The sequence below is a fragment of the Oncorhynchus nerka genome, linkage group LG22, assembly GCF_034236695.1.
Source record: "Oncorhynchus nerka isolate Pitt River linkage group LG22, Oner_Uvic_2.0, whole genome shotgun sequence".
NCBI classification, from domain to species: Eukaryota; Metazoa; Chordata; class Actinopteri; order Salmoniformes; family Salmonidae; genus Oncorhynchus; species Oncorhynchus nerka.
In genome coordinates this window covers 23,374,179-23,390,421 of record NC_088417.1, presented here as the reverse complement: position 1 = coordinate 23,390,421, position 16,243 = coordinate 23,374,179, and the positions used below count along the sequence as shown (strand labels likewise).

Sequence of the window (16,243 nt, the reverse complement as noted above, 5' to 3'; positions counted from 1 at the left end):
TTAGTCCACCTGTGGTAAATTCAATTGATTGAACATGATTTGGAAAGGCACACACCTGTCTGTAAAAGGCACATGACAGTCCCCTTGGTGTTTGCCAAAAGGCACCGAAAGGACTTTCAGACCATGAGAAAAAATATTCTCTGGTCTGATTAAACCAAGATTGAACTCTTTGGCCTGGATGCCAAGCGTCACATCTGGAGGAAACCTGGCACCATCCCTACGGTGAAGCATGGTGGTGGCAGCATAATGCTGTGAGGATGTTTTTCAGGGGCAAGGACTGGGAGACTAGTCAGGATCGAGGGAAAGATGAATGGAGCAAAGTACAGAGAGATCCTTGATGAAAGCTACTCCAAAGCGTGCAGGACCTCAGACTGGGATGAAGGTTCACCTTCCAACAGGACAACGACACTAAGCACACAGCCAAGACCATGCAGGAGTGGCTTCAGGAGAGGTCTCTGAATGTCCTTGAGTGGCCCAGCCAAACATTTCTAAAAAACAGTCATTATGGGGTATTGTGTGTAGATTGATGTGGGGGGGGACAATTTAATCCATTTTAGAATAAGGCTGTAACGTAACAAAATGTGGAAAAAGTCAAGGGGTCTGAATACTTTCAGAATGCACTGTATGTCTGGCTCTCAGGCGTTGTTGAATATGTATTCAGCAGGCGTAGGTGCTATCAACAATGCTCATGGCATTACATGCATGCACCTGCTTGTCTCTGTCTCTACACTTCAAAGGACTTCTCCCCACTACAGTTCAACCTGTCAGCACAACGACAACATTCGAAAGGGCGTCTCCTAATAGTTATTACATAATGATGGGTTATTAAAATTAAAATGGTCATTTGGAAAATATGACCTTTCTCTTCTCCCCTCCCATCCTCCCTTTTTCTTTCCGTCTACCTCACACCCTGGCAAGGTTTCTGGCTCTCTCTGTCTCTCTTTCTCCCTCCTCTCTCTCACACTCTGGCAAGGGTTCTAGAGTCATCGTTTCCCATAGCTGTTGGGTGGAATGCAGTCTCAGTAAGAACATTGGGTGCAGTAGTGTGGTGTTCACTGTTTGGCAGGCAGGAGACAGCTACACCCCAAATTAAGTGTGAGAATCTCTTTCTCCGTTTCATGTAATGTACAGTACCAGTCAAAAGTTTGGACACACCTATTCATTCAAGGGTTTTTCTTTATTTTTACTATTTTCTACATTGTAAAATAATAGTGAAGACATCAAAACTGTGAAATAACACATATGGAGTCATGTAGTAACCAAAAAAGTGTTAAACAAATCCAAATTTATTTTATATTTGAGATTCTTAAAAGTAGCAACCCTTTGCCTTGATGACAGCTTTGCACAATCTTGGCATTCCATCAACCAGATATGACTGATTTCACAGATACATTTAAAAAAAGGTAGGGGCGTGGATCAGAAAACCAGCCAGTATCTCGTGTGACCACCATTTGCCTCATGCAGCACGACACATCTCCTTCACATAGAGTTGATCAGGCTGTTGATTGTGGCCTGTGGAATGTTGTCCCACTTCTCTTCAATGGCTGTGTGAAGTTGCTGGATATTGGCAGGAACTGGAACATGCTGTCGTACACGTCGGTCCAGAGCATCCCAAATATGCTCAATGGATGACATGTCTTGTGAGTGCAGGCCATGGAAGAACTGGGACATTTTCAGCTTCCAGGAATTGTGTATAGTTCCTTGCAACATGGTGCCGTGCATTAAAATGCTGAAACATGAGGTGATGGTGGAAGATGAATGGCACGACAATGGGCCTCATGATCTCGTCATGGTATCTCTGTGATTTCAAATTGCCATCGATAAAATGCTATTGTGTTCGTTGTCCGTAGCTTATGCCTGCCCATACCATAACCTCACCGCCACCATGGCGCACTCTGTTCACAACGTTGACATCAGCAAACCATTAGCCCCAACTTCCTCCCCAGTGGAGGACCCTCCTGGGAAGATACAATGGAGCTGGACCGCTGGCCTCAGAGGGTCTACCACAGGGTTGCCAGGATGATACAGAGGACTTGGAGAAGACACGTGGTGGGTGGCACCACAATACGACACACACAGGCACACACACACACAGACTGTGTAACCTCTCCATCTCCTATATGTAGGATACACGCGTTTTCTAGTACTTCAGGAACCTTGTGAGGTTCTTTAACCAGGAAGACCCTCGACTCCTGCTCAAAAAAGTAAATCCCAGTGAGGTAGCACCCTACACACACACACACACATACATTGACCATTATGAATGGTACTATGGTTGTTATTGCAGAGAGATATTCTGGATGCTGCGGCAGGGGTCCAAATCAGATTCAGACTGGGAGGGGTGTTCATTTTGACAGTGCTAAAAATGCAGAAAAAATACCTATCACTCACAATACTTGTGCCGGAATTTATTTAAAAAGCTATATGTGATGATTTATGCAATACAAATAGATGTGTGCATGCTAATGTGAGGTTTGTTTGTCCTTTCCCACATAGACCATCTTTCCACCGAGCATCCACTATAAGATCTACTATATAGATCTACACCCACGACCCATCCTGGACATGTGTGCCAATAGCCCCAAAGGATACACACCCTCCCCCAGGCAGGAGGTCCGTCCCCAGGCAAAAATACAACCAGAGGCCCCTGGTGCAAGACGAACAGGCTGGCTGGTGCTGCCGCATAGAGAACAACGGCTGGAGACTGCTCTCTGTGAAGGTGGGGCAGAAGTTCAGACCCAATGATATCACACTATATCGCATATGGGTTCGTTCTGTATGATATGGTTGGAACCGCGAAGAGATACTATGTTGTCATCATTGCTTTAGTGCAGTACTCAGTCCCTCTGTGAAAGAAGATTATAATTTGAGAAGTCTATTGGTTCAGGTTGCTCTGTTAGGCGACATCATCACATTGGAGACCAATGGCAGGAAGGTGGAGTTCCACCATTCCAAACTGCAGTCAGCAGCACGTGAAGAGGAGGAGGGAGATCAAGTGGCTGAAGCAGATGTGAGTTAGTGAGCATCCTTACCTGCACCACTCTATGATATTCGCTGATCTGTATGCCTCAAACAGCGTCATTATTGCTAATCTACACTGAGTATACCAAACATTATGAACATCTTCCTAATATTGAGTTGCCTCAATTCGTTGAGACAGCTGCAATGCAGTGTACCCAAAGCAACAATGTTTTTTCACATTTCTGCAGGTATATTCATGACTGGAGGAATGTGTGCACCAGTAATTCCTCTGAGTCTTGCAAAGGTACAATGATTTATTCCTTGAGTTATGGCACATTATAACCAAACCAACAACTTCAACGGGATTATAGCATCCCCCTGTGGTCAAAGGGAGTAACAACTCTCTCTCTCGTTATCAATTTCGATTTTAAAGGCTTTATTGGCATGGGAACATGTTAACATTGCCAAAGCAAGTGAAGTGGATAATAAACATAAGTGAAATAAACAATACAAATTAACAGCAACATTACACTAACAGAAGTTCCAAAAGAATAAAGACATTTCAAATGTCATATTATGTCTGTATACAGTGTTGTAACGATGTGAAAATAGTTAGGTACAGAAGGGAAAATAAATAAACATAAATATGGGTTGTATTTACAATGGTGTTTGTTCTTCATTGGTTGCCATTTTCTTGTGGCAACAGGTCACCAATCTTGTTGCTGTGATGGCACACTGTGGTATTTCACCCAGTATATATGGGAGTTTATCAAAATTGGGTTTGTTTTCAAAATCTTTGTGGATATGTGTAGTCTGAGGGAAAATGTGTCTCTAATATGGTCATACCTTTGGCAGGTTAGGAAGTGCAGCTCAGTTCAGTCAGCTCCGTATCCTCCAGCCTCATCAAGTCAGAACGCTCCAGGCCAATCTCTCTGACTGATGGCTGACTGACTATATCACTGACCAGACCAGAAAATTGCAATACAGACTAACAGAGACTACTAAACCATGACCGTATGCAGTGAGATTCAATTCAATGTGAAGAGAAATGAAGCAAAGTGGTGAATGTCACTTTATGTTGATACTACATTTTATATATTTGTAGTCATAAATGTGGATTCTATATTTTTTCTACACCACCGTTTAACAAATTGTAATAAGTCTAAGGACATCAGATGTAGGTAAACCAGACACAATGTGCGTCAAAGAAGGACACACAAAAATGAGGGGGCACCCGGATTTGAACCGGGGACCTCTTGATCTGCAGTCAAATGCTCTACCACTGAGCTATACCCCCAACCTATAATATTTGAAACTGAAATCATATATAAAGACAAATCTACCTAACTGTATATAAAGTATTATAAACCATATACTAATACATGTAAATAACAACGCAACAATAGTTTAGACAACGGCAAACGTACTTTCCTTTTTTATTTCCTTCTACTAGCCTGGTTGTATTTCTTTCATCTGATTCGGATGTGTCGTAGAACCAACGCAACCGGAAGTTTGTTTTAACTGAAAGTGAAAACAGCCTCATCAGAGCGACAATGGTAGCTATCATATTAGGAACATTTGTTGTTTAATTAATACAGTAAATGTGTAAAGTTGATGTTTGTGCGAGTTAACTATATTGTTTATACGAAATACCAATGAATCGTGGGGTTCTGGACCTTCATTACTAGCTGTATTTGTAGAGACGTTTTGATTTCGAGTAACTTAGTCACTCGTGCCAGTGAGCGAGGAGCTAGCTAACGCTAACTAGCAGCGATGAGGGAGCCAACGTTAGCTAGATATCTCTGTTTGGTTAATGTATCTAACTTACGCGAAAAACTAATCAGAAGCCGAAAGCCTCAACAGAAGCTGGAGAAGCAAGCAGAGCGAGACGGGCGGAAAGGACGGGACAGGCAGAGCAGTGGCTGTATGCTAACAGGATAGGCCATAATTCCAATATTCTTTGCTGATAGCGATGGTGTTTCCATAAGTGGGTGAATGTCCAATTTAGAATGTATGGTAACCCCTCAACTCTTCACTACCTCTTCCAATTTAAATGATTTCGAGAGAAAAAAGTGAATAATGACAATGTGTATTGTTTTATGACTACTACAGCGCCAGCGAAAACACACAGCCTTTCTAATTGAGTGAGGCATCAAAGCAGACAACCCACCTGCCAAGCTTCGTTTGGGTCATTTTAATGAAAAACAATGCATTCTAAAATAAATCACAATCACCTTTGGTGAGTTTAGACCATTAGCTAGCTAACGTTAGCTACATAGCAACGCGCCAATTATCATCCGGCCTGTCTTTTGTTTCGTGACAACTAACAATGTAGCAATTCGCTGACGTTAACTCGGTTGTTTGGGTTGCAGTAAAGTGTTACTATGCCTCTGTTATAATTCTAATCGAGTTGTTCTGTTGTTCGTCACCAGAATACCCGTGGACTCAGATCACAGCTGAAAGACAGTGTACCGGTGACGGGCATGGGTCCACAGGTTGGGGCTTATGGCGTTCAGGACACACTCAGGAGCGGGTGAGAGTACTGTCTCCGTGTTGGACACTCATTTAACTCAAAGTATGAAACTAGCTAAACTATCAGTTTTTGATATAACTGCCGTTTTCTCCTCTCCCTCTGTTTCTCTCTCAGATTTAGCAGTGTGAAAAATGAGCTGCTTCCCAGCCATGCGTTGGAGCTTTCAGAAAAGAATGTGAGTGACCAACACATTTGACACACAAGGTCCTGTTTTACTGAGCTACAGTCTATGCATATTTTCTGCGAGTAAATACAAGTCTTCAGGCATTTATCTCCTAACCATCTCTGCTACTTTAGCTCCAGCATTGAGTGTTTTCTCCTCTCCCTGCAGTTTCAGCTGAACCAGGACAAGATGAACTTCTCTAACCTCAGAAACATCCAGGGCCTCCACGCTCCCCTCAAACTACAGATGGAGTACAGGGCAGCCAGACAGGTATACACACACTATCTCACACACAATAGCATATCTCTGATCTTCATTGAAAACAAGGAACAGTGTCTGAGCAATTGCAATAAATAACTTTCCAACGTATACCTTCCCTCTTTCCTCCCCATCTCAGATCCAGCGCCTGCCATTCCTGCAGAGCTCACACCTGGCTCTGGACACTCTCAAAGGGAACGATGAGAGCATCAGCTTTGAGGACATCCTCAACGGTAAGACACACTAACAATAGGTTTTCTACAAAGGAGGAGAGCAGAAAAATGATCAGGAACTAAAGCCAACAGGGAACACAGTTGAAGTGAAGCTGATGAGAACTCACGGCTATGTTGTTTTTCTGATGTGAACATGGTGGAAGTTCACCACCATTTTGTGTCCATCTCCTTGCAGATCCAGCCCAGAGTGAGATGATGGGTGAGCCCCACATCATGGTGGAGTACAAGCTGGGCATGATGTAAGAGCCATCCGACCCCAGGACGTTTGTGTTTACCCGCTGTTAACTAGTTACCGTGTGACAATGCATCTGCTTTAGAGATGGTCACTTACTTTCTCATGTGAGACCGCACTCAAGACTTTTGTATCATTGGATTCTTTTGTTTCTAATAAATCCTGTAACTCAACCATGATGTTGATTTATTGCTGGTGTGGTAATGTTTTTGTTGTACTTAATTTCTAGAAATACACACTGAAGCACACAATGCATCAAACGTTTTTTTATTGTTCATACGAAGGCAAGATTTGTTGCAATGAGCTATGGTTAGTGGTCCTTATTTGGTACATTGATTGTGTGTAGGTTTAAAACTAATGATTTATCTTATCCATCATGACCACACACATCTGTTCGTCAGATGCATTTACATTTAATTTAAGTCATTTAGCAGACGCTCTTATCCAGAGCGACTTACAAATTGGTGCGTTCACCTTATGACATCCAGTGGAACAGTCACTTTACAATAGTGCATCTAAATCTTTTAAGGGGGGTGAGAAGGATTACTTTATCCTATCCTAGGTATTCCTTAAAGAGGTGGGGTTTCAGGTGTCTCCGGAAGGTGGTGATTGACTCCGCTGTCCTGGCGTCGTGAGGGAGTTTGTTCCACCATTGGGGGGCCAGAGCAGCGAACAGTTTTGACTGGGCTGAGCGGGAACTGTACTTCCCCCTTGTGATCAAAACAACACTGCACAGCGCCCTCGTGCTTCAGCACACCTGCCACCTGTGAGGACACCAGATCCACCACCCTCACCTTACCGTCATGCCCTGCAATCGCCAGCATCCGGCAAGACGGGCTGAAATCCACCTCGTTGCTAGACTCTATAGTGAGCACGTCCTGATGTCACATAGCATGAAAGCACAACAAGATTCGCAAGTCGCCAGCGGGGCTGAAGGAAGCATGGTTAATGGAGCTGCGGCTGCCGTAGAGTGACTTGAGCACACAGGGACAGGGACTTATCAGCTGAGGTGGTGAGCAGAGGAGGGGAGGAACTCTACACTGTCTACACTAGTGTAGCTGCACCTTTCAATCTGCAGGTCCCACACCTTAATAATAACTAGGCAAGTCAGTTAACACATTCTTATTTTCAATGACGGCCTAGGAACGGTGGGTTAACAGATTTTTACCTTGTCAGCTCGGGGATTCAATCTTCAACCTTAAGGTTAACTAGTCCAACGCTCTAACCACCTGATTACATTGCACTCCACGAGGAGCCTGCCTGTTACGCGAATGCAGTAAGAAGCCAAGGTACGTTTCCAGCTAGCATTAAACTTATCTTATGAAACACAATCATAATCACTAGTTAACTACACATGGTTGATGATATTACTAGTTTATCTAGCGTGTCCTGCGTTGCATATAATTGGTGCGGCATTTGTGAAAAAGTACTGTCGTTGCTCCAACGTGTACCGAACCATAAACATCAATGACTTTCTTAAAATCAATACACAAGTATATATGTTTAAACCTGCATATTTAGTTTATATTGCCTGCTAACATGAATGTCTTTTAACTCGGGAAATTGTGTCACTTCTCTTGCGTTCTGCGCAAGCGGAGTCAGGGTATATGCAGCAGTTTGGGCCGCCTAGCTCATTGCAAACTGTGTGAAGACTATTTCTTCCTTAAAAAGAAAGCCAACTTCGCCAAACGGGGGATGATTTAACAAAAGCCATTTGTGAAAAAATCACAATTGTTGCACGACTGTACCTAACCATAAACATCAATGCCTTTCTTAAAATCAATACACAGAAGTATATATTTTTAAACCTGCATATTTAGCTAAAATAAATCCAGGTTAGCAAATAATATTAGGCTTTCGACTCTGTCAATAACAACATTCTTATTGGCAGACTCGACAGCCTTGGTTTGTCAAATGATTGCCTCGCCTGGTTTACCAACTACTTCTCTGATAGAGTTCAGTGTGTCAAATCGGAGGGTCTGCTGTCCGGTCCTCTGACAGTCTCTATGGGTGTGCCACAGGGTTCAATTCTCGGGCCGACTCTCTTTTCTGTATACATCAATGATGTTGGTCTTGCTGCTGGTGATTCTCTGATCCACCTCTACGCAGACAACACCATTCTGTATACTTCTGGCCCCTTCTTGGACACTGTGTTAACTAACCTCCAGACGAGCTTCAATGCCATTACATCTCTCCTTCCGTGGCCTTCAACTGCTCTTAAATGCAAGTAAAACTAAATGCATGCTATTCAATCGATCACTGCCCGCACCTGCCCGCCCGTCCAGCATCACTACTCTGGACGGCTCTGACTTAGAATACGTGAACAACTACAAATACCTGGGTGTCTGGTTAGACTGTAAACACTCCTTCCAGACTCACATTAAGCATCGCCACTCCAAAATTAAATCTAGAATCGGCTTCCAATATCGCAACAAAGCATCCTTCACTCATGCTGGCAAACATACCCTCGTAAAACTGACCATTCTTCCGATCCTCGACTTCGGCGATGTCATCTATAAAATAGCTTCCAACACTCTACTCAACAAACTGGATGCAGTCTATGCACAGTGCCATTATTTTGTCACCAAAGCCCCATACACTACCCACCATTGCGACCTGTACTCTCTCGTTGGTTGGCCCTCGCTTCATACTCGTCGCCAAATACACTGGCTACAGGTTATCTACAAGTTTCTGCTAGGTAAAGCCCCGCCTTATCTCAGCTCACTGGTCACCATAGCAGCACCCACTCGTAGCACGCACTCCAGCAGATATACAGTGGGGCAAAAAAGTATTTAGTCAGCCACCAATTGTGCAAGTTCTCCCACTTAAAAATATGAGAGAGGCCTGTAATTCTCATCATAGGTACACTTCAACTATGACAGACAAAATGAGAAAAAAAATCCAGAAAATCACATTGTAGGATTTTTTATGCATTTATTTGCAAATTATGGTGGAAAATAAGTATTTGGTCACATACAAACAAGCAAGATTTCTGGCTCTCACAGACCTGTAACTTCTTCTTTAAGAGGCTCCTCTGTCCTCCACTCGTTACCTGTATTAATGGCACTTGTTTGAACTTGTTATCAGTATAAAATACACCTGTCCACAACCTCAAACAGTCACACTCCAAACTCCACTATGGCCAAGACCAAAGAGATGTCAAAGGACACCAGAAACAAAATTGTAGACCTGCACCAGGCTGGGAAGACTGAATCTGCAATAGGTAATCAGCTTGGTTTGAAGAAGTCAACTGTGGGAGCAATTATTAGGAAATGGAAGACATACGAGACCACTGATAATCTCCCTCGATCTGGGGCTCCATGGAAGATCTCACCCCGTGGTGTCAAAATGATCACAAGAACGGTGAGCAAAAATCCCAGAACCACACGGGGGGACCTAGTGAATGACCTGCAGAGAGCTGGGACCAAAGTAACAAAGTCTACCATCAGTAACACACTACGCCGCCAGGGACTCAAATCCTGCAGTTCCAGACGTGTCCCCCTGCTTAAGCCAGTACATGTCCAGGCCCGTCTGAAGTTTGCTAGAGAGCATTTGGATGATCCAGAAGAAGATTGGGAGAATGTCATATGGTCAGATTAAACCAAAATATAACTTTTTGGTAAAAACTCAACCCGTCGTGTTTGGAGGACAAAGAATGCTGAGTTGCATCCAAAGAACACCACACCTACTGTGAAGCATGGGGGTGGAAACATCATGCTTTGGGGCTGTTTTTCTGCAAAGGGACCAGGACGACTGATCTGTGTAAAGGGAATAATGAATGGGGCCATGTAGTGTGAGATTTTGAGTGAAAACCTCCTTCCATCAGCAAGGGCATTGAAGATGAAACGTGGCTGGGTCTTTCAGCATGACAATGATCCCAAACACACCACCCGGGCAACGAAGGAGTGGCTTCGTAAGAAGCATTTCAAGGTCCTGGAGTGGCCTAGCCAGTCTCCAGATCTCAACCCCATAGAAAATCTTTGGAGGGAGTTGAAAGTCCTTGTTTCCCAGCAACAGCCCCAAAACATCACTGCTCTAGAGGAGATCTGCATGGAGGAATGGGCCAAAATACCAGCAACAGTGTGTGAAAACCTTGTGAAGACTTACAGAAAACGTTTGACCTCTGTCATTGCCAACAAAGGGTATATAACAAAGTATTGAGATAAACTTTTGTTATTGACCAAATATCTCACTGGTCACCCCCAAAGCCAATTCCTCCTTTGGTCGTCTTTCCTTCTAGTTCTCTGCTGCCCATGACTGGAACAAATTGCAAAAATCTCTGAAGCTGGAGACTCACATCTCCCTCACTAGCTTTAAGCACCATCAGTCAGAGCTGCTTACAGATCACTGCACCTGTACATAGCCCATCTGTAAACAGCCCATCTATCTACCTACCTCATCCCCATACTGGTATTTTTTTATTTTGCTCCTTTGCACCCCAGTATCTCTACCTGCACATTAATCTTCTGCCAATCTACCATTCCAGTGTTTAATTGCTATATTGTAATTGCTTCGCCAGCATGGCCTATTTATTTCCTTAACTTACCTCATTTGCACTCACTGTATATAGACTTTTTGTTTTCTTTTGTTCTGCTGTATTATTGACTGTATGTTTTGTTTATTCCATGTGTAACTCTGTTGTTGAATTGCTACGCTTTATCTTGGCCAGGTCGCAGTTGCAAATGAGAACTTGAGCCTACTTGGTTAAATAAAGGTGAAATAAAAATTAACTAGGTGAAATTGTGTCACTTCTCTTGCGTTCATTGCACGCAGAGTCAGGGTATATGCAACAGTTTGGGCCGCCTAGCTCGTTGCGAACTAATTTGCCAGAATTTTACATAATTATGACATAACATTGAAGGTTATGCTATGTAAAAGCAATATTTAGACTTAAATATCCGTATTTCACTGAAAGAATAAACGTTTTGTTTTCGAAATGATAGTTTCCGGATTCGACCATATTAATGACCTAAGGCTCGTATTTCTGTGTGTTATTATGTTATAATTAAGTCTATGATTTGATAGAGCAGTCTGACTGAGCGATGGTAGGCACCAGCAGGCTCGCAAGTATTCATTCAAACAGCACTTTTGTGCGTTTTGCCAGCAGCTCTTTGCTGTGCTTCAAGCATTGCGCTGTTTATGACTTCAAGTCTATCAACTCCCAAGATTAAGCTGGTGTAACAGATGTGAAATGGCTAGCTAGTTAGCGGGGTGCGCGCTAATAGAGTTTCAAACGTCACTCGCTCTGAGACTTGGAGTAGTTGTTCCCCTTGTTCCCCTTGTTCCCCTTGCTCTGCATGCCTGTTCTCATCTTCTGAGCAAGGGACTTAAACGTTAGCTTTCTTACATGGCACGTATTGTACTTTTACTTTTTTCTCCAACACTTTGTTTTTGCATTATTTAAACCAAATTGAACATGTTTCATTATTTATTTGAGGCTAAATTGGTTTTATTTATGTATTATATTAAGTTATAACAAGTGTTCATTCAGAATTGTTGTAATTGTCATTATTACTTTTTTTGGTCCTCCAATAATCAATATCGGTATCGGCGTTGAAAAATCATAATCGGTCCACCTCTAGTTTCTACAACTTGATTGGAGTCCATCTGTGGTGAATTGATTGGACATGATTTGGAAAGGCACACACCTGTCTATATAAAGTCCCACAGTTGACAGTGCATGTCAGAGCAAAAACCAAGTCTTGAGGTCGAAGGAATTGTCCGTAGAGCTATGAGACAGGATTGTGTCGAGCCACAGATCTGGAGAAGTGTACCAAAACATGTCAGCAGCATTGAAGGTTCCCAAGAACACAGTGGCCTCCATCATTCTTAAATGGAAGAAGTTTGGAACCACCAAGTCTCTTCCTAGAGCTGGCCACCTGGCCAAACTGAGCAATCAGGGGGAGAGGTGACTAAGAACCTGATGATCACTCTGACAGAGGTCCAGAGTTCCTCTGTGGAGATGGGAAAACCTTCCAAAAGGACAACCATCTCTGCAGCATTCCACCAATCAGGACTTTATGGTAGAGTGGCCAGACGGAAGCCACTCCTCAGTAAAAGTTACATGACTGCCTGCTTGGAGTTTGCCAAAAGGCACCTAAAGGACTCAGACCATGAAAAACAAGATTCTCTGGTGTGATAAAACCGAAATTGAACTCTTTGGCCTGAATGCCAAGTGTCACGTCTGGAGGAAACCAGGCACCCCTCATCACCTGGCCAATATCACCCCTACGGTGAAGTATCACCCCTACGGTGGCAGCATCATGCTGTGAGGATTTTTTCAGTGGAAATGACTGGAAGACTTGTCAGGATTGAGGGAAAGATGAACGGAGCATGGTACAGAGATCCTTGATGAAAACCAGATCCAAAGTGCTCAGGACCTCAGACATGGGGTGAAGGTTCACCATCCAACAGGACAATGACCATCAACACACAGCCAAGACAATACAGAAGTGGCTTCAGGACAAGTCTCTGAATGTCCATGAGTGGCCCAGCCAGAGCCCGGACTTGAACCCGATTGAACATCTCTGGAGAGACCAGAAAGTAGCTGTGCAGCGACACTCCCAATTCAACCTGACAGTGCTTAAGAGGATCTTCAGAGAAGAATGGGAGAAATTCACCAAATACAGGTGTGCCATACTTGTAGCATCATACCCAATATGACTCAAGGCTGTAATCGCTGTCAAAGGTGCTTCAACAAAGTACTGAGTAAAGGGTCTAAATACTTATGTAATTGTCATATTTCATTTTTTATTTTTTTATTACCCATTATTGGGTATTGTGTGTAGATTGATGAGGAAAAAACATGTAAATACATTTTAGAATAAGGCTGTAATGTAACAAAATGTGGAAAAAGTGAAGGGGTTGAATACTTTCCGAATGCACTATATCAGTTTCTCTGGTTTTACTATTTATGGGTATGTGTTTGGGTAAAATGAACATTTTTGTTTTATTCTATTTATTCTACTGACATTTCTTTCAAATTCCTAATAAAAATATTGTCATTTGGAGCATTTATTTGCAGACTGGTCAAAATAACAAAAAATATGCAGTGTTGTCAGACCTGGAATAATGCAAAGAAAATAAGTTCTTAAACAACACATTTCTGATGTTTTAACTTAGGAAGAGTTCAGAAATCAATATTTGGTGGAATAGCAGGGCGTGTGAGACCTGGAGAGGCCTAGAAGCCACAGTGTCTCGCACCCACTGTCAAATTTGTTGGAGGATCGGTGATGATCTGGGGGTGCTTCAGCAAGGCTGGAATCGGGCAGATTTGTCTTTGTGAAGGACACATGAATCAAGCCACGTACAAGGTTGTCCTGGAAGAAAACTTGCTTCCTTCTGCTCTGACAATGTTCCCCAACTCTGAGGATTGTTTTTTCCAACAAGACTACGCTCCATGCCACACAGCCAGGTCAATCAAAGTGTGGATGGAGGACCACCAGATCAAGACCCTGTCATGGCCAGCCCAATCTCCAGACCTGAACCCCATTGAAAACCTCTGGAATGTGATCAAGAGGAAGATGGAGAGTCACAAGCCATCAAACAAAGCCGACCTGCTTCAATTTTTGCACCAGAAGTGGCATGAAGTCACCCAAAGTCAATGTGAAAGACTGGTGGAGAGCATGTCAAGACGCCTGAAAGCTATGATTGAAAATCAGGGTTATTCCACCAAATATTGATTTCTGAACCCTTCCTAAGTTAAAACATGACTTTTGTGTTGTTGTCATTTTCTGCAAATAAATGCTCTAAATGACAATATTTTTATTTGGGATTTGAGAGAAATGTTGTCAGTAGTTTATAGAAAAAAAATAAAATGATCATTTTACCCAAACACATACCTATAAATAGTAAAACCAGAGAAATGTATCATTTTGCAGTGGTCTCTTAAGTTTTCCCAGAGCGTATATGTACAGTAACCTGTCAAAAGTTTGGACACACCTACTCATTCAAAGGTTTTTATTTATTTTTACTATTTTCTACATTGTAGAATAATAGTGAAGACATCAAAACTATGAAATAACACATATGGAATCATGTAGTAACCAAAAAAGTGTTATACAAATCAAAATATATTTGAGATTCTTCAAAGTAGCCCCCCTTTGCCTTGATGACAGCTTTGCACAATCTTGGCATTCTCGCAACCAGCTTCATGAGGTAGTCACCTGGAATGCATTTAAATCAACAGGGGGGCCTTATTAAAAGTTAATTTGTGGAATTTCTTTCCTCAGTGTGTTTGAGCCAAATAATTGTGTTGTGACAAGGTAGGGGCGGTATACAGAAGATAGCCCTATTTGGAGAAAGACCAAGTCCCTAATATGACCCGAACAGCTAAAATAAGAGAAACCACAATCTGTCATTACTTTAAAACATGAAGGTCAGTCAATCCAGAAAATTTCAAGAACAACAACCATCAAGCGCTATGATGAAACTGGCTCTCATGAGGACCGCCACAGGAAAGGAAGACCCAGAGTTACCTCTGCTGCAGAGGATAAGTTAATTAGAGTTACCAGCCTCAGAAATTGCAGCCCAAATAAATGCTTCACAGAGTTCAAGTAACACACACATCTCAACGTCAACTGTTCAGAGGAGACTGTGTGAATCAGGTCTTCATGGTCGAATTGCTGCAAAGAAGCCACTACTAAAGGACACCAATAAGAAGAAGAGACTTGCCTGGGCCAAGAAACATGAGCAATGGACATTAGACTGGTGGAAATCTGTCCTTTATTTTGATGAGTCTAAATTGGAGATTTTTGGTTTCCAACCACAGTGTCCTTCTGAGACGCAGAATAGGTGAACGGATGATCTCCACATGTGTGGTTCCCACCGTGAAACATGGAGGAGGAGGTGTGGGGGTGCTTTGCTGCTGACACTGTCAGTGATTTATTTAGAATTCAAGGCACACTTAACCAGCATGGCTACCGCAGCAATATGCCATCCAATCTGGTTTGCACTTAGTGGAACTGTCATTTGTTTTTCAACAGGACAATGACCCAACACACCTCCAGGCTGTTTAAGGGCTATTTGACCAAGAATGAGAGTGATGGAGTGCTGCATCAGATGACCTAGCCTCCACAATCACCCGACCTCAACCCAAATGTAATTTAATTTAACCTTTTATTTAACTAGGCAAGTCAATTGAGATGGTTTGGGATGAGTTGGACCACAGAGTGAAGGAAAAGCAGCCAACAAGTGCTCAGCATATGTGGGAACTCCTTCAATACGGTTGGAAAAGCATTCCTGGTGATGCTGGTTAAGAGAATGCCAAGAGTGTGCAAAGCTGTCATCGAGGCAAAGGGTGGCTACTTTGAAGAATCCCAAATAAGTCAAATATATTTGTATTTGTTTAACACTTTTTTGGTCACTACAGGATTCCATATGTGTTATTTCATCATTTTGACCTCTGCACTATTATTCTACAATGTAGAAAATATCAAAATAAAGAATAACCCTTGAATGAGTAGGTGGGTCCTAACTTTTGACTGGTACTGTATATCTATAATGCAGCACCCCCACCCCCAAACTACTTCCCACAGCTATGCTACTAGGGAAACAATACAATGACTGGATACATAATGGGTGTGCCATGACATCCAGTGTTGTAGTGGAGCTTATACACAGTATAGCCCCTAATTTTTCAGAGGGCTTTGGGTATACTCACTTCTTAATCCCCACTGATACCTATCAAAGTGGTGTAGTGGAAGTATGTGCCACATCAATTAATAAGGCTGATTGAACAGGTCAGAATGTTTATCTTAAAATGTTGATAAACTGTTATTATAATTTCTTCACATTTTAGGCGCAGCAATGTACACATGACGGTAGGCCTAGGCTTGAACGTTCCAAAAAGCGATTGCTTGAAA

General features: G+C 42.6%; 2 protein-coding genes and 1 non-coding gene across 3 annotated transcripts; 2 read left to right on the top strand and 1 right to left on the bottom strand.

Moving 5' to 3' along the window:
• The first annotated feature begins 1,885 nt into the window (after positions 1-1,885).
• On the top strand, positions 1,886-3,066 carry lg22h11orf65 (linkage group 22 C11orf65 homolog). Its single transcript, XM_065006801.1, is given in 8 exon segments — positions 1,886-1,955; positions 1,958-2,049; positions 2,127-2,219; positions 2,288-2,341; positions 2,497-2,595; positions 2,597-2,719; positions 2,888-2,961; positions 2,963-3,066. Coding segments are annotated over 8 exon segments (657 nt in total). The 3' UTR covers positions 3,015-3,066.
• Positions 3,067-4,186: 1,120 nt separating this feature from the next.
• trnac-gca (transfer RNA cysteine (anticodon GCA)) lies at positions 4,187-4,258 on the bottom strand. Its single transcript has one exon. It is a non-coding gene; the product is annotated as a tRNA-Cys (tRNA).
• A 169-nt stretch (positions 4,259-4,427) lies between these two features.
• LOC115104582 (proteasome maturation protein-like) lies at positions 4,428-6,553 on the top strand. Its single transcript, XM_029625940.2, has 6 exons — positions 4,428-4,517; positions 5,394-5,494; positions 5,609-5,669; positions 5,826-5,927; positions 6,055-6,148; positions 6,324-6,553. Exons 1-6 carry the CDS (start codon positions 4,515-4,517, stop codon positions 6,389-6,391), a joined length of 429 nt encoding a protein of 142 aa, XP_029481800.1. The 5' UTR covers positions 4,428-4,514; the 3' UTR covers positions 6,392-6,553.
• Positions 6,554-16,243: the final 9,690 nt, after the last annotated feature.